Below are 13,161 nucleotides of genomic sequence, written 5' to 3' on the forward strand. Positions count from 1 at the left end.
GGAAAACCAGAACCAGCCTGTTCTCCAGAATGGCAACATCCCAGATCTCTTTCCTACGAAGTCATTTCTCTGCAGGTTCATACCAAACCCATGTTTCCAAAACTGCCTTTTCTTGAGAGGTTCAGCAAGTTAAACTCACATTTCTCAATTCTCTGCACTGGAGGCGGAAAAGCTAACCAAGGCATTCGGGCTGGTGGCTCCCTCCTCAGGGATCTGAAATGTTGACACTCTTCTCTATTTACAGAAACTGACCAAACTTACTGCCCTCCATCGCTACTTACTTTAATAGGTGAGACTCCCTCTCCCCAGACTTCCCCGAGTCTCTTCCACCCACTCACCAAATTCTTCACAAACAAGTAAGCCCACCTCCCTGAGGCCTGTGCAGGACTGGAGGAGGGAAGACACCAGCAGTCCTGACCACCTGAGTGGCGGCCCTCCCCTGTCCTCCAGCAAGAAGCCCCCCAACTCAATTGTCCCTCCCGTCCCTTCCTTAAATCTTGTCGATTCTATTAAAGTAATAGGAAGAAAAAATAATGCAAACCAGGGGCCTGTTAGAGGCTTGTCCTCATTCTGAGTGACACTCACTTCTCAGGAGAAACTAGAGGCTATGTGGGTCTAACCTCAACGTTCTGCTCTCCCCGCCTGACTCCGTGACAACCTTGCTTGACGTCCAAAAGGCCAACTTACTTGTTGGTACCACCACGTCCACTCTGACAGAAGACGCCCCCGATTACCTTGTGGCTGTGGTAGGCTGAGCGGCTGGTGTGCAGGCTGGCCAGAAGGCTCTTGGACTGCTGCTGGACGCTGGCAGGGGCTGGCAGGGACAGCAGCAGCGTGGCCAGCTCCTGAGCTGCGTTCCTGTTTCTCTCCTGACGCAGAAGACAGCAGGGTTGCCAATGACCCCACACAATCCGTGCAGGGTGAGTTGCCCACACCCTGCCCTCCCCCTTCCCCTCTTCTAGGCTACTAGGACTAGGCTGGGCTCCATGGGCCACAAGGAACAAAACAAAGAACTTCAGAGATTACAACCCTCCCCCAACATAGGTACCGAAATCGAGACCAGGACTCCTACAACAGTGCTCTTCACCTAGCACTCATCCTGGTCTACAGAGCACTCCCACCATGGGTCCCCTGGAAGGAGGACACAAGCCTTAAGCTGAAGACTCCTCTGGATCACCTTTGCAAATCAAGACCATGCTATAAATGTACTTGAGCTGCAAGGTTTGGGGGCTTCTGACCATTCCACTGACCTCCTGCCTCTTCAGAAAGCTCCCATGTGCTTTAAAAAAGTAACTTGCCTTCTCGATGATTGGGCCAACAGCAAAGCAGCTTTCCAGGGCTTCCAAAGAACTCACAACCAGCCTGGGGAGACAGAAAAGCTGTCTTGAGTACAAGAGCCCCCCTTCTCTCCGCCTGGCGCTTCAGCCTGCACAGACTACAGTCCCGAGGCCCTTGGGGACGGCTAGTGAATGCCAAATACGAAATCAAAGCATGGTAAGACCTGCCACAGGCACCACACGTGTCATTTCCCTGTGTCACAGGCCGGAAGGAACCTGGCTCCTGCTTGCAGATCAACCTGAGGCCACGTTCATAATCCGCGACTCAAAGACAGGGCTTTCCCTCCTCAAAGAGGATAAGGGCGCTTCCTTCTGCTGCCTGTGGCAGGGATCACAGAGACAGGCTTAACAGTCTCAGTGCGACAGGACCTGAAGCTCAGGTGCCCTGAGATCAGTAGGCAAAGGGGATACACAAAGGGAAAAGTTCAAGCCATCTTCTTACACTGGGACAGCTACGGTTACACTTGATTTACACCTCCAAGAAAATGCACAAAAGCACTTCCTGGGAGTCGCCCAGTATGGGGAAGAGAACCAACTGGATTTTTAGATTAACGCCAATTACCAACATTCAAAGGGTACGATGAAGCCCCTTTAGAAAACTGGGCAATTTTCTATAAAGGAAGGCTAAGAAACCCAACCACTGAAGGGTACAAAGGGACACACTTCCCAGGGCTCCCGCATGTGCGTTTAAGGCAGCACAGTAAAAAGACCAAAATCCTGAGGGCTGAAGCTCTGGACAAACAGGGCAAAGTGAGGAGAAGGCAGCTGGTGAGAAAAAGGTCAAGGGGCAGAGGGTGGCAGTAGAGAGGGACCTAGGGCATAAAACCTAGGAGGACAGAACAAGCTCCCTGGCTGTTCCGACGACAGACCTTCTCCACTGACTTGGCGCCCCACTCCCTCCTCACCCCTGCAGAGGGCGGTGGGGGGAAGGCAGGGGCGGCCGAGTCTGAAGCGGCCGACACCAAGCGCGCAGGTCCAACCCCCCGCATTCTCCACGGGGACACGGGACAGCTCTGCAGCCATGCAACGATGGGGACAGAAGAAGCAGCAGGACTTGTCCACAGAAGCGGAATCAACGCAAAGCCACGTCATCAGTTACACGGCTCTCTAACACACACTCGCTCGTGCAAAGAAATTAAAGAGGGCATACTAACCGGTCCAGCTTGGTTAGGGACTCAGTTTCAGAACTTGGGGGAGAAGCAAAAGGAAAAAAAAAAGAAAAAAATGTGAAGCTCAGAGAAACCTGGAAACACATCCTAAGCAAACAATATAAGAATAGAGTGGGAAGGGCGTGGGGAGACAGAGAAAAGGGGGGGCAGGGAGGCTGCTGGCGGGAGGCAGTGATTCCAAGCCAGGTCACTCTCACACCTTCAATATAAGAGCCGAACATCTTTCATCCTGAGTCACCGCGTCTACCGCGGCAAACCAGCAGCTCCCCAGCACAAAGCAGCCAAGCACAGTGCTTAAGAAGGCCACTGGGGAGAGCCCCAGGGGGCTCTGAACTCTGCTACAAGAAGCCTGGGACAGCCTCTTGGCAGCAGCGTTATTACCACAGGAAGTAACTGCTGCAGAGAAAGATGAGAAGATGATGAAACTGGAATGAAAGGGAAGATTTTTCCCTATAATTTCAGCAAGACTGGATCCTACTCTCTAACCCTGGCTCAAGCATCTTCTGGTCAGCAGCCTCGGACTGCTCCCAAGGGTACCTGAGCAGTAAGAGAAAGGAAGGGACAGCAGCCCCCGGGCAGAGCCCTGGGAGTCAGCCGGCTCTGAGCACGCCACCAGGCCCTGTCTGCTCATCAGGAGACCCTGTGTGCGGGAGGTGGTGTGAAATCTTGAAAATCACAGGCCAGACCTGGGACACCCATGAGGGGCTCAGTCTCTCAAGACTCAGGTTCTGCTGGAAGAGTGGAACCGGTGAGGACAAAGGGCTGCCCCCCCAGCGCTGGTACCTCTCCAGGACAGTTCCACTCGTGGTGGCAGGGGCCGCCGAGTCACTGTCTCCAGTGCCGTTGCTCTGGGTCAGGTTTGAAGGACAGATGTTGCTGACGGAGGCAGAAGGGAATTCTTCCGGAGGTTCATCAGGCCAGCCAAACTGCTCCTTAGTCTTCCCATAAATTTTCACGGCATCAATCATGGTGACGCCTGCTGGATCCACGGAGGCCCCAACTACAATAAGCATGAGAAGTCTTTAGGAAGCACGCTCTGTAAAGGGCATCACCACTCCCTCCAAAGCAAAGACCAGACTGGTATGGACAAATGGTGAGCCACATCCATTTCACAGTCAGAGAGGAAATTAATCTCCTGAGACTTCAGCAGCGCTTTCACCTGGTACAGATGCTGAATACACGTAGACACAGTTCCGTGAACCAAAAGTCTCCTATTAAGTCTCCTACTCAGAAGAGACCCCAAATACCAGTGCAAGGATCCTCTGGTGCTATCAGAAAACCATGTCTCCCAACTCCACCCTCAGCGATCTCTAAACACTCCTTTTGTTCAAAGCACAGATCATCCTCATTCGTAGTAACAGCAACTGTTTCTGGAAGAAAGAGTACCAGACAGGTGGCCAGTAAATGGCAGGGAAAGCTGTCAACCTCATGGAAGGCCCAGGGATGTCTACTCCGAGGTTTCAAGGGCACTGCTACACATCTCTCCGTGACGGGGGCCCTGAGGCCCTCCACTGCACCTTCAGACCGCTCTGTGATGTCAGGTGTGAATCTCGCCACCCTTTTGCCTGGACAGGCAGGCAGCCCCATCAGCAAGGTCACCCAAGCCTACACAAGGGAGCCCTGAAGCAGCTGCCCTGTCTCTACCCCTCCCATTCTCAAGTATATCCCTTTCCTGTCACCTTTCCTCCTTTGTATTTCAAATGAAGCTCAACGTTTCCTGATGGCAGAAACCACAGGGCTATCGGTAGAGCAGAGGGACCCCAGAATCCTGGAGAGCCACAGAGAAGTGGCCCTTCAGTCAGAATTAATCACGAGACGGATACAATCTGTGCCAGAAGCTGGGGACTCACTGAAGAGGTTCAGCTTCTTATCAGCTTGCAGGGCTTCTTCTCTGGTGAAGGGGAAGTCGAACCAGCGTGAGCGACTGAGGTTGAGCTGCATAGTTCTGCCGAAGATCTCAATGTACGACGGGGCCCGTTCAATGGCCTGGGTCCCAATCTGGATGCGCATGCCTGTCATCACCATGGTGCTGTTGTTGTTGCTGATCTCAATGGTGAAGCCGCCAGGCTGGAGGGGGAGAGGCACACGTGGCAAAATGAACACAAGCTCGTAAGGGCCGATTTCCGGGCCTCCCTGAGACAGTGACGCACATGCGATCCCACATGAGACCTTATCCTCTAGCTCCTTGGCAATGACTTCCTTGCTTCCAAGGACAGGAAACACAGGCAGGGGGCAGAACCTTCCATTTCAGGCTCCTTTTCTCCCTGGCATTAACCACCTCCTGCCGCCCTGTGCACGGCAACCCTGCTGGTAACATGGGAGCAGAAGCCCTTCTGCATGGAGCCGAGAGTATCTGTTTATTCTGGGACCATTAGACTACAGTCAAGGGTTAGTAACTGTGAAACTTGCATCCTGACAGGAGATGTGTTCCTCAAACCATGCTGTTCGCGAGCCCTGCTACCAGGGACTGAAGCCAGGGCCGTGCAGCCGGTCCTCACCTTGGTGCTGGCCACATACATGCCAGTGGAATTCAGCCGGTGCTTTATCTGCTGTGCGTTGTAGACTTGCAGGAGGTCATTCCCACCAAACTCCACGTCAGTCAGCTGCTGGTTGTGCTCAAAGAAGTCGATGGGGAAGGTCACCTGGCTGGAGGTGCGGGTTGCTGTGGAGGGAAGCACCAGGGGCCAGAGAGCATCGTCATTAGCGCGGCCCCACCAACTCTGCCCGAGCTCACATGCGCGTGCCCCAACCTTAGGCCAACTCGAGATCACACGGTTGGCATCACTATGATGCCTACACGTGGTCAGCTGCCCAACAGTCACCACCCCCAACCATAACACGACTCTGCAGGGCAAAGAGATTTGGGGTCAGGACCCGGAACACTCATTCACAACAGGCTCTCTCAGAGCTGGCTTATATAAAATAAACAACAGAAACTATTCCTTTATAGAGGATGAGCTGCACAATTATCTCAAATACAGACTCTAGAACAGACTCCAGGGAGTGGGAACAACGCTGTAATGATCTTTTCGCTCAGACCTAAATTCAGGCTTTCGCTTCTGGAGGAGTCCTGCTTTACCACTCAGGAGCAAGACTCCCAGCTCAGACACCTACGATGGCTTCTACATGGCCTGAGTACTCAGTCTCTTCAGTCGTGTCCGACTCTTTGCGACCCCATGGACTCTAGCCCGCCAGGCTCTGTCCATGGGATTTTTCTGGCAAGAGTACCGGAGTTGGTTGCCATGCCCTCCCCTCCAGGGGATCTTCTCAATCCAGGGATTGAACTCATGTCTCCTGCATTGCAGGTGGATTCTTAAGCTGAGCCACCAGGGAAGACCTGGCTTCTACACGACTTGGTGAGAATGAACCAACTGAAGGATTTATCCCTCCGCCAGTTCCGTCCTGCCCGCTGCATCAGGCAAGCCACTTTCCCTAAACCCAGAGCAAACTTTCTCAAACCAGATCCAAGAGAGCATTCTTTCTTGGGCACCTAGGAACTACTGTCTGCAGAGGAGCGCCAACAAATGCTCGCCCTGCATAGAAAGGGGGAAGCGGTAAGAACCTTGACTCTGCTTCTGGGGAGCTAGCTAGCACAATCTCTACCTTTATAAGCCACACAAGCAAGACAGTCCCCCTTTCTTTCTTTCGTCATGGCACGTGGCATTTGAGACCTTAATTAGCCGACCAGAGACTGAACTCACGGCCCTGCACTGGAACTGCAGACTCTTAAGCGCTGAAGAAGACCCAGTCCCCGCTCTTCACAGGGACCCATGGCCGCCTACACCGAGTCCCCTCCCTGGGCAGGCCTCGGAGGCGGGGCCTTACTGATGGTGGCTGTCTTGCGCTTGCGAACGGGCTTCATGATGCTGATGACGCTACTGGGCTGCAGGGAGGGCTGCAGCCAGTAGGAGGTGTTCTCCACGTTGGCCATGTAGATGCGCAGGCTGCCGTCCTCACAGAGCAGGATCATCGTCGTCCGCTGCTGCTCGTTGCAGGCCGTGTGCCTGATGGCCACCATGTCCTGGATCTAGGAGGAGGAGACAGGCCGTGTTAGTTTCCACACCTATGGACTAAGACCTACAGAGAGAGGCAGAGAAGCCACTGGCTTCACGGTCAACAGGGCGACTGCAAAAGGCTGGCAAAGAAAAGGCGTCTAGGGGAAGATTCTTCTATAGGCCTCCGTCAGAAGAGCTGGGAAAGGGACAGGATATACAAATACAAAAATAGGGCAGGGTCACAGTCAACTCAAGCGATGGGGGAATGTGGCACTCACCTTTGCTTTGGCAGGAAGAGTCTTAATCTCCTGGATGAGAAAAGTGTCTGGTTTCACCATCACCACCAGGGGCACGCCTGTAGTCTGCTGGACACAACACACCAGGCCAGGGTGGTTCATCACCTCAGACCACTGACAAAGGGCAGGAGATGTCTTACTGCCACCGTTGGAACTGCAGACAACAAAAGTGGCCGGTGGCTGGTTAGGGTGTCACCATCTAACAGCTCTTTTGTTGACCTGAAGGACATCCTCACAACCTACTGGACTCTCAGAGAAATACACCCACCCAAGGACTCAAATTACCCATGAGTCTGTTTTCCTCTGAGCCACACACAACATGCGCCCCAGCGGGAGTCCTGGTTCAGGCTCTCCCGTCTGAGGGGATCGGTGGCCCTATGTGCCTAAGGCTATCAACTGCACAGGCCCATGGAGGTGCCAAAGGCTAACACCCGTTGTCCTTTTAAGAATTTGCAAGCATATCAAGGTATGAATGAATGGTATCCATTTTATTTCACCCAAACCAGCTGATTCACAAAATAGATGGCCGAGAGAAAGTGCTGTAATGGCTTTTCAGTGGCAGAAAAGAAAGAGGGGAAGAAACCTTAAACCTTTTCTGCCTCCTCCTCAAATAAAATGCCCCCTACCTCACATATCCCTATCTTCTAGAAGCCTGACGGCAGCCCCCACCTCCCCAAACTCCCACCATGCCCCGTGTGCTGACACCATGTTCTAGTTACTGATCGATATCCCCAGACCCCAACCAGGAGGGAAACTTCAAGGGCATCTTAGCAGCAGGAACATCTAGGAGAAAGAAACTGACATTCCCTTCTGAAAACTCTCTCATCAAATTAAAACCACATTTGCTACCTTGACTAGCTTTTCCTTCGAGTGACAGTGGCCCCCACAGATTACCTCCCACAGCCTGGGGGACAAACCACGCAGACTGGCCAGCCTACTAACAGCAGACGGTACCTAGTTCAGAGACACCAGGCAGGGAAGGGAGAGCCCCCGGGGGGCGGAGCTGCCCTGCTGCACACGGGGCGCTGTGGGAGTCCAAGGTTAGGTGCTCAGCCCCACCTTTTGATGTTGATGCAGAAGAGCTGCAACACCTCCAGAGTCGTCCTACTGATGGTAGCTGCAAACGACCTGCCTTGACAGTAGCTGAAGAACAGCATCTGCAACACGTGCGAGTAATAGACGGACACGCCGCCGCCCGCCACCTGGCTGTTGCTGTCCTGTCACGACAGACACAAGAGTCACGCAAGCCCTCAGGCCGCCCACCACGACAGACACAACAGTCACGCAAGCCCTCAGGCCACCCGCCACGACAGACACAACAGTCACGCAAGCCCTCAGGCCACCCGCCATGACAGACACACATGCACGCTAAGCCCTCAGGCCACCCGCCATGACAGACACAACAGTCACGCAAGCCCTCAGGCCGCCCGCCACGACAGACACAACAGTCACGCAAGCCCTCAGGCCGCCCGCCACGACAGACACACATGCACGCTAAGCCCTGAAGCCACCCGCCATGACAGATACAACAGTCACGCAAGCCCTCAGGCCACCCGCCACGACAGACACACATGCACGCTAAGCCCTGAAGCCACCCGCCATGACAGACACAACAGTCACGCAAGCCCTCAGGCCACCCGCCACGACAGACACACATGCACGCTAAGCCCTGAAGCCACCCGCCATGACAGACACAACAGTCACACAAGCCCTCAGGCCGCCCACCACGACAGACACACATGCACGCTAAGCCCTCAGGCCACCCGCCACGACAGACACACATGCACGCTAAGCCCTCAGGCCGCCCGCCATGACAGACACACATGCACGCTAAGCCCTCAGGCCACCCGCCACGACAGACACACATGCACGCTAAGCCCTGAAGCCACCCGCCATGACAGACACAACAGTCACACAAGCCCTCAGGCCACCCGCCACGACAGACACAACAGTCACGCTAAGCCCTCAGGCCGCCCACCACGACAGACACACATGCACGCTAAGCCCTCAGGCCGCCCGCCATGACAGACACAACAGTCACGCAAGCCCTCAGGCCGCCCACCACAACAGACACAACAGTCACGCTAAGCCCTCAGGCCGCCCACCACGACAGACACACATGCACGCTAAGCCCTCAGGCCGCCCGCCATGACAGACACAACAGTCACGCAAGCCTTCAGGCCGCCCGCCATGACAGACACAACAGTCACGCAAGCCCTCAGGCCACCCGCCACGACAGACACACATGCACGCTAAGCCCTCAGGCCGCCCACCATGACAGACACACATGCACGCTAAGCCCTCAGGCCGCCCGCCATGACAGACACACATGCACGCTAAGCCCTCAGGCCACCCGCCACGACAGACACACATGCACGCTAAGCCCTCAGGCCGCCCACCACGACAGACACACATGCACGCTAAGCCCTCAGGCCGCCCGCCATGACAGACACAACAGTCACGCAAGCCCTCAGGCCGCCCGCCACGACAGACACAACAGTCACGCAAGCCTTCAGGCCGCCCGCCACGACAGACACAACAGTCACGCAAGCCTTCAGGCCGCCCGCCACGACAGACACAACAGTCACGCAAGCCCTCAGGCCGCCCGCCACGACAGACACAACAGTCACGCAAGCCTTCAGGCCGCCCGCCACGACAGACACAACAGTCACGCAAGCCTTCAGGCCGCCCGCCACGACAGACACAACAGTCACGCAAGCCCTCAGGCCACCCGCCACGACAGACACACATGCACGCTAAGCCCTCAGGCCGCCTGGGCACTGGCTGCCACTCTGGCTGGTCATTCACTCTATTCATTTGTTTTTAATGTATTCAGGTGCTTTTCTGTCTCTGGCTGCGCTGGGCCCTCGGTGACGCATGCAGGCCTTCTCTAACTGTGGTGAACATGGGCGGCTCTCTAGCTGCAGTGCGAGGGTCTCACTGCAGGGCCTTCTCTCGCTGCAGACCACAGGCTCTAGGCACCTGGGCTTCAGTAGTTACAGCAGCAGGCTCAGTATTGTGGCTCGTGGGCTGGACTGCCCCATGCCATGTGGAATCTTTCCAGACAGGGATCAAACCCATGCCCCCTGCATTGGCAGGTGGATTCTCAACCACTGGACCACCAGGGAAGTCCCCAGTCATTCGTTTGAAACCATGATTAAGGGGTCTCATTCTCTAAGCATCAGATCCCCGTGGTAAATCTTAAAAATACTGTGAGAATAAAGGAACTTTAATCCTTAAGAACTAGAGTTTTGCTGTCACGTAAAAACTTAAAAGAAATGAGAGACAGTAACAGAGCCGCTGAGCTGATGAACTGCGGCCCAGAAGGAAGTGGCACCGTGTGCACGAACCTTCAGGTCCTCATGGCTGACTTCCAGCACGTTGGTGACGTAGAAGGGTCCCTGCTGCGCACTGCTGGCCTCCTCCATGAGCTGTGTATAGATGTACCCCGCCGAGGACATTATAACAATGATGTTCTTCCCCTCCTCGTTGAAGAGGAAGGTAACATCTCTTATCTTTGAGCTGGGCAGGAGAAAGTAGAAGGTGGGACTCAAGGCATCAACCGACAGGTCATAAATCTGCAGGAGAGAAGGAAGAAAGATCAAGTGAGGGAGGTCTACCCCAGCCCCGTGTCCACACTCCCCCGGTGCGCCCAGGAAGCAGCAGTGGCGAGGGCACTCTGCCACTCAGCACACCCGTCAGCGCCAGGCTCTGAGCACACAAAGACAAGTAAGGTCTCTGTCCACTCTCCCTTAAGGAGTGAGCAGAGGAGAGACACAGCAACACCGCCTATACCAAGAATAGCAATCAAGAGCAGTGCACTGGGTACAGGAGGGGTTGAACCAGAATCGATTCCCTGTTATCTACACATAGATAGCTCCTGCTCAGCAACAGGACAAAAGGTACCAAAATCTTAGGATTTTTTATTTTTAATTTCTAAAAGAAGCTAGCACACGTAAAGGAGATCAGGCATTCTGAATTTAAAAGCAAAACCACTGTAGGACCAGACAAGCAAAGAGCTGAACCTATACCTTGACAAAGTCTGCAGTGACGATCGCTAACTCAGTCTGTGAACCAGGCAACCACACGGCTTTGATGATGAAGTTCCCTGTGGCCAACTGGGGGTGCAAAACCAAGTGATCCGAAACAGAGCCTGAGCTACTGAAGGTCAGCACGTGGCAGTCCTGGACATGGGTGAAGGGACAGAATGGTTAAAAGGCAATCTGGAAAGTAGGCTAACTCAGTTCAGAGTTTAACGTTGCCTTTTCTTCCCCGGCACTCCCTGCCTCCAGACAATACTCAGGCTATCGAGTAACACGTTCAGGTGTCAAGAACACACAAAGCTTATTTCCAATAGAAGAGAAATCTGGAAGACGCGGAAGAAATTCAAAGACTTCTTTCGTGTTCCCAATGGCTTTTAAGTTCCAATCTCAACAATGAATAAGAGAAAGTGGAGCTAAGAATGGGAGAGAAGGTCACAGTGACCTATAGCTCAACAGAACCAAATTGGATCAGGATTACCTTCAGCCCACAAACAGCCAGGTAGTCCTCCTTGCAAGGATTCCCCGTGAGGCTCAGCACAGTGAAGGGCACCGGGGCAGAAGCCAGGCGGGTCAGAGTCAGCTTCCTTTTGCTGGAATCTGCTTGCTTCAGGAGAGCTGAAAGCTGGAGGACAGTGATCTGCCAGGGAATAATTACCAATTTATTCTCAACCCTCTTCCTCTCAGAGCACACCAGCAATAACAAAAGCTCCTTCACTAGAGCTACTGATCTGGAGGCTGTTTTTGTGAGCAAGTCTCTTCAAAAACCCAAGACCAGCATCAGCCTCTATATTCTCTGGCTTAAAGAATAGAATGCCTTTCTTCTTTGGAGAGGTGACAAAAGAAACCAACTTCACATAATCTGTTCATAAAATACTTGAGCAAACCCCATACACGACTGTCCCTTCTCATTTCTCCATGAAGATGTTTTTGAAAGTATGTTAGAGCTACTTTTATCATAACTTCTTTTTCATTTAATGTAAAGATAAAACAAATGTAGACGCCAGAAAACAGAAAAGCTTGAGTTAAGACACTCTCCTCTAACTTCTCCTGTTCTATAAACTTCCCTGGGTCTTCAGGAGGGCTAGGAGTGCAGGGAGACCTGAGTAGGGACCGCTGGGCCCTCCCACGAGGACTCCTCTCTCCACTGTGTCCTCCAGCATGCCCAGCCTGAGAAAGACTGCAAGCCACACTGTCCTAGGAAACCTCCAGTCTTTATCTTCGCCTAGGGGTTTGAACCACAGGGTGGGAAGTGACTAGTCACACTGGTTCTAAGTCTAATGCAGTAACTCAGGGCTCCAGCAGAAACGCTTGCTGAGATCTGTCCCTGAAGCTCCGTGAGATTCAGAGAAGCAGGATCTTCCTGCGGGGCCAATCTGAGTGTTGTCCCCTACGTGTCTGCTCAGCACCTAAGACGAACATGACCTCAAATGACAGGGACGGGACTGGAGGACCCACCTTGCCTTTCTCGTGGCTGACAGCCAAATGCTGGCGGCGCCCGTGAGGGGAGGAGAGCACACACATAGCCACCCTCCTGAGCACGTGAGCACTGATCAGCTGTCGAATGGTCTGACCCTGGTCTCCGCTGTAATTCATCCGAACGTTCTCAAAGGCACCTTCCTGGGAGCCTAACGTGGGAACCTGGCAAAGACGGATGCAGAGAGATTATGCAGTAATAAGGCAAAAAAAAAGAAGTGGATTCATACACACACTATTCGTGTGACTGAAACATTGTACAATTTAGTTACTCAAGAGCAATGGTTTCCAATGTCTAATCCATGAACACTTAATTCATCAAAATTACTGTCAGTCCAATAAGAACAATGCAGTAAATGCTGCACAGAACTAAATTAATGTTAAGTATTGATTTTTTGAGTGTTAAAAAGCACCTCCGTCTTTCTTTTTTAGGCCATGCCACATAGCCGGTGGGGTCTCGGTTACCCAACCAGGGATCGAACCCAGGCCCTCAACAGTGAAAGCACTGAATCCTAACCACTGGAACCACCACAGAATTCCCAAAATGCCCTTTTAAAAAATAAAATGATAACGATGATAGTGTTTTTTTTTTCATTAATTTACCCCAATAAAATTAAAAGTCAACAACCTTATGGATCACCAACACCATCCCAATATTTTTCTAGCGTCATCTTTGATATCTGCAAGCCTAAAACCACTGCTCTAAAACTGTGACTGATTTTTAGGGGAGGGAGGTTGGCCATCGCAGGATCTTAGTTCCCTGACCAGGGATTAAACGCAGCCCCCTGCACTGGTAGCGCAGAGTCCGAACTGCTGGAGCCCGAGGGAACCCCAGCAGTGGCTGATTT

The 13,161-nt window shown here is 53.1% G+C and overlaps 1 protein-coding gene across 3 annotated transcripts in view; it reads right to left on the reverse strand.

Moving 5' to 3' along the window:
• The window catches only part of UBR4 (ubiquitin protein ligase E3 component n-recognin 4), a 133,122-nt gene that overhangs the window by 70,292 nt on the left and 49,669 nt on the right, over positions 1 to 13,161 (reverse strand). For 2 of the 3 annotated variants that reach the window (XM_088843071.1, XM_088843065.1), the window contains exons 40-52: positions 12,296 to 12,478; positions 11,319 to 11,477; positions 10,829 to 10,981; positions 10,148 to 10,375; positions 7,857 to 8,014; positions 6,780 to 6,951; positions 6,332 to 6,533; positions 5,005 to 5,168; positions 4,357 to 4,573; positions 3,290 to 3,506; positions 2,492 to 2,524; positions 1,299 to 1,362; positions 735 to 869 (exon numbers count right to left, since the gene is read on the reverse strand). In XM_088843071.1, coding sequence (XP_088699197.1) covers positions 735 to 869; positions 1,299 to 1,362; positions 2,492 to 2,524; positions 3,290 to 3,506; positions 4,357 to 4,573; positions 5,005 to 5,168; positions 6,332 to 6,533; positions 6,780 to 6,951; positions 7,857 to 8,014; positions 10,148 to 10,375; positions 10,829 to 10,981; positions 11,319 to 11,477; positions 12,296 to 12,478 — 2,085 coding nt within the window. The remainder of the gene's footprint in view (positions 1 to 734; positions 870 to 1,298; positions 1,363 to 2,491; positions 2,525 to 3,289; positions 3,507 to 4,356; positions 4,574 to 5,004; positions 5,169 to 6,331; positions 6,534 to 6,779; positions 6,952 to 7,856; positions 8,015 to 10,147; positions 10,376 to 10,828; positions 10,982 to 11,318; positions 11,478 to 12,295; positions 12,479 to 13,161) is intronic. The other variant, XM_088843069.1, reaches the window with a different exon arrangement.

This window comes from Moschus berezovskii, chromosome 2 (assembly GCF_049115385.1).
Source record: "Moschus berezovskii isolate FMDL1 chromosome 2, NW_MosBer_1.0, whole genome shotgun sequence".
Lineage (NCBI taxonomy): Eukaryota > Metazoa > Chordata > Mammalia > Artiodactyla > Moschidae > Moschus > Moschus berezovskii.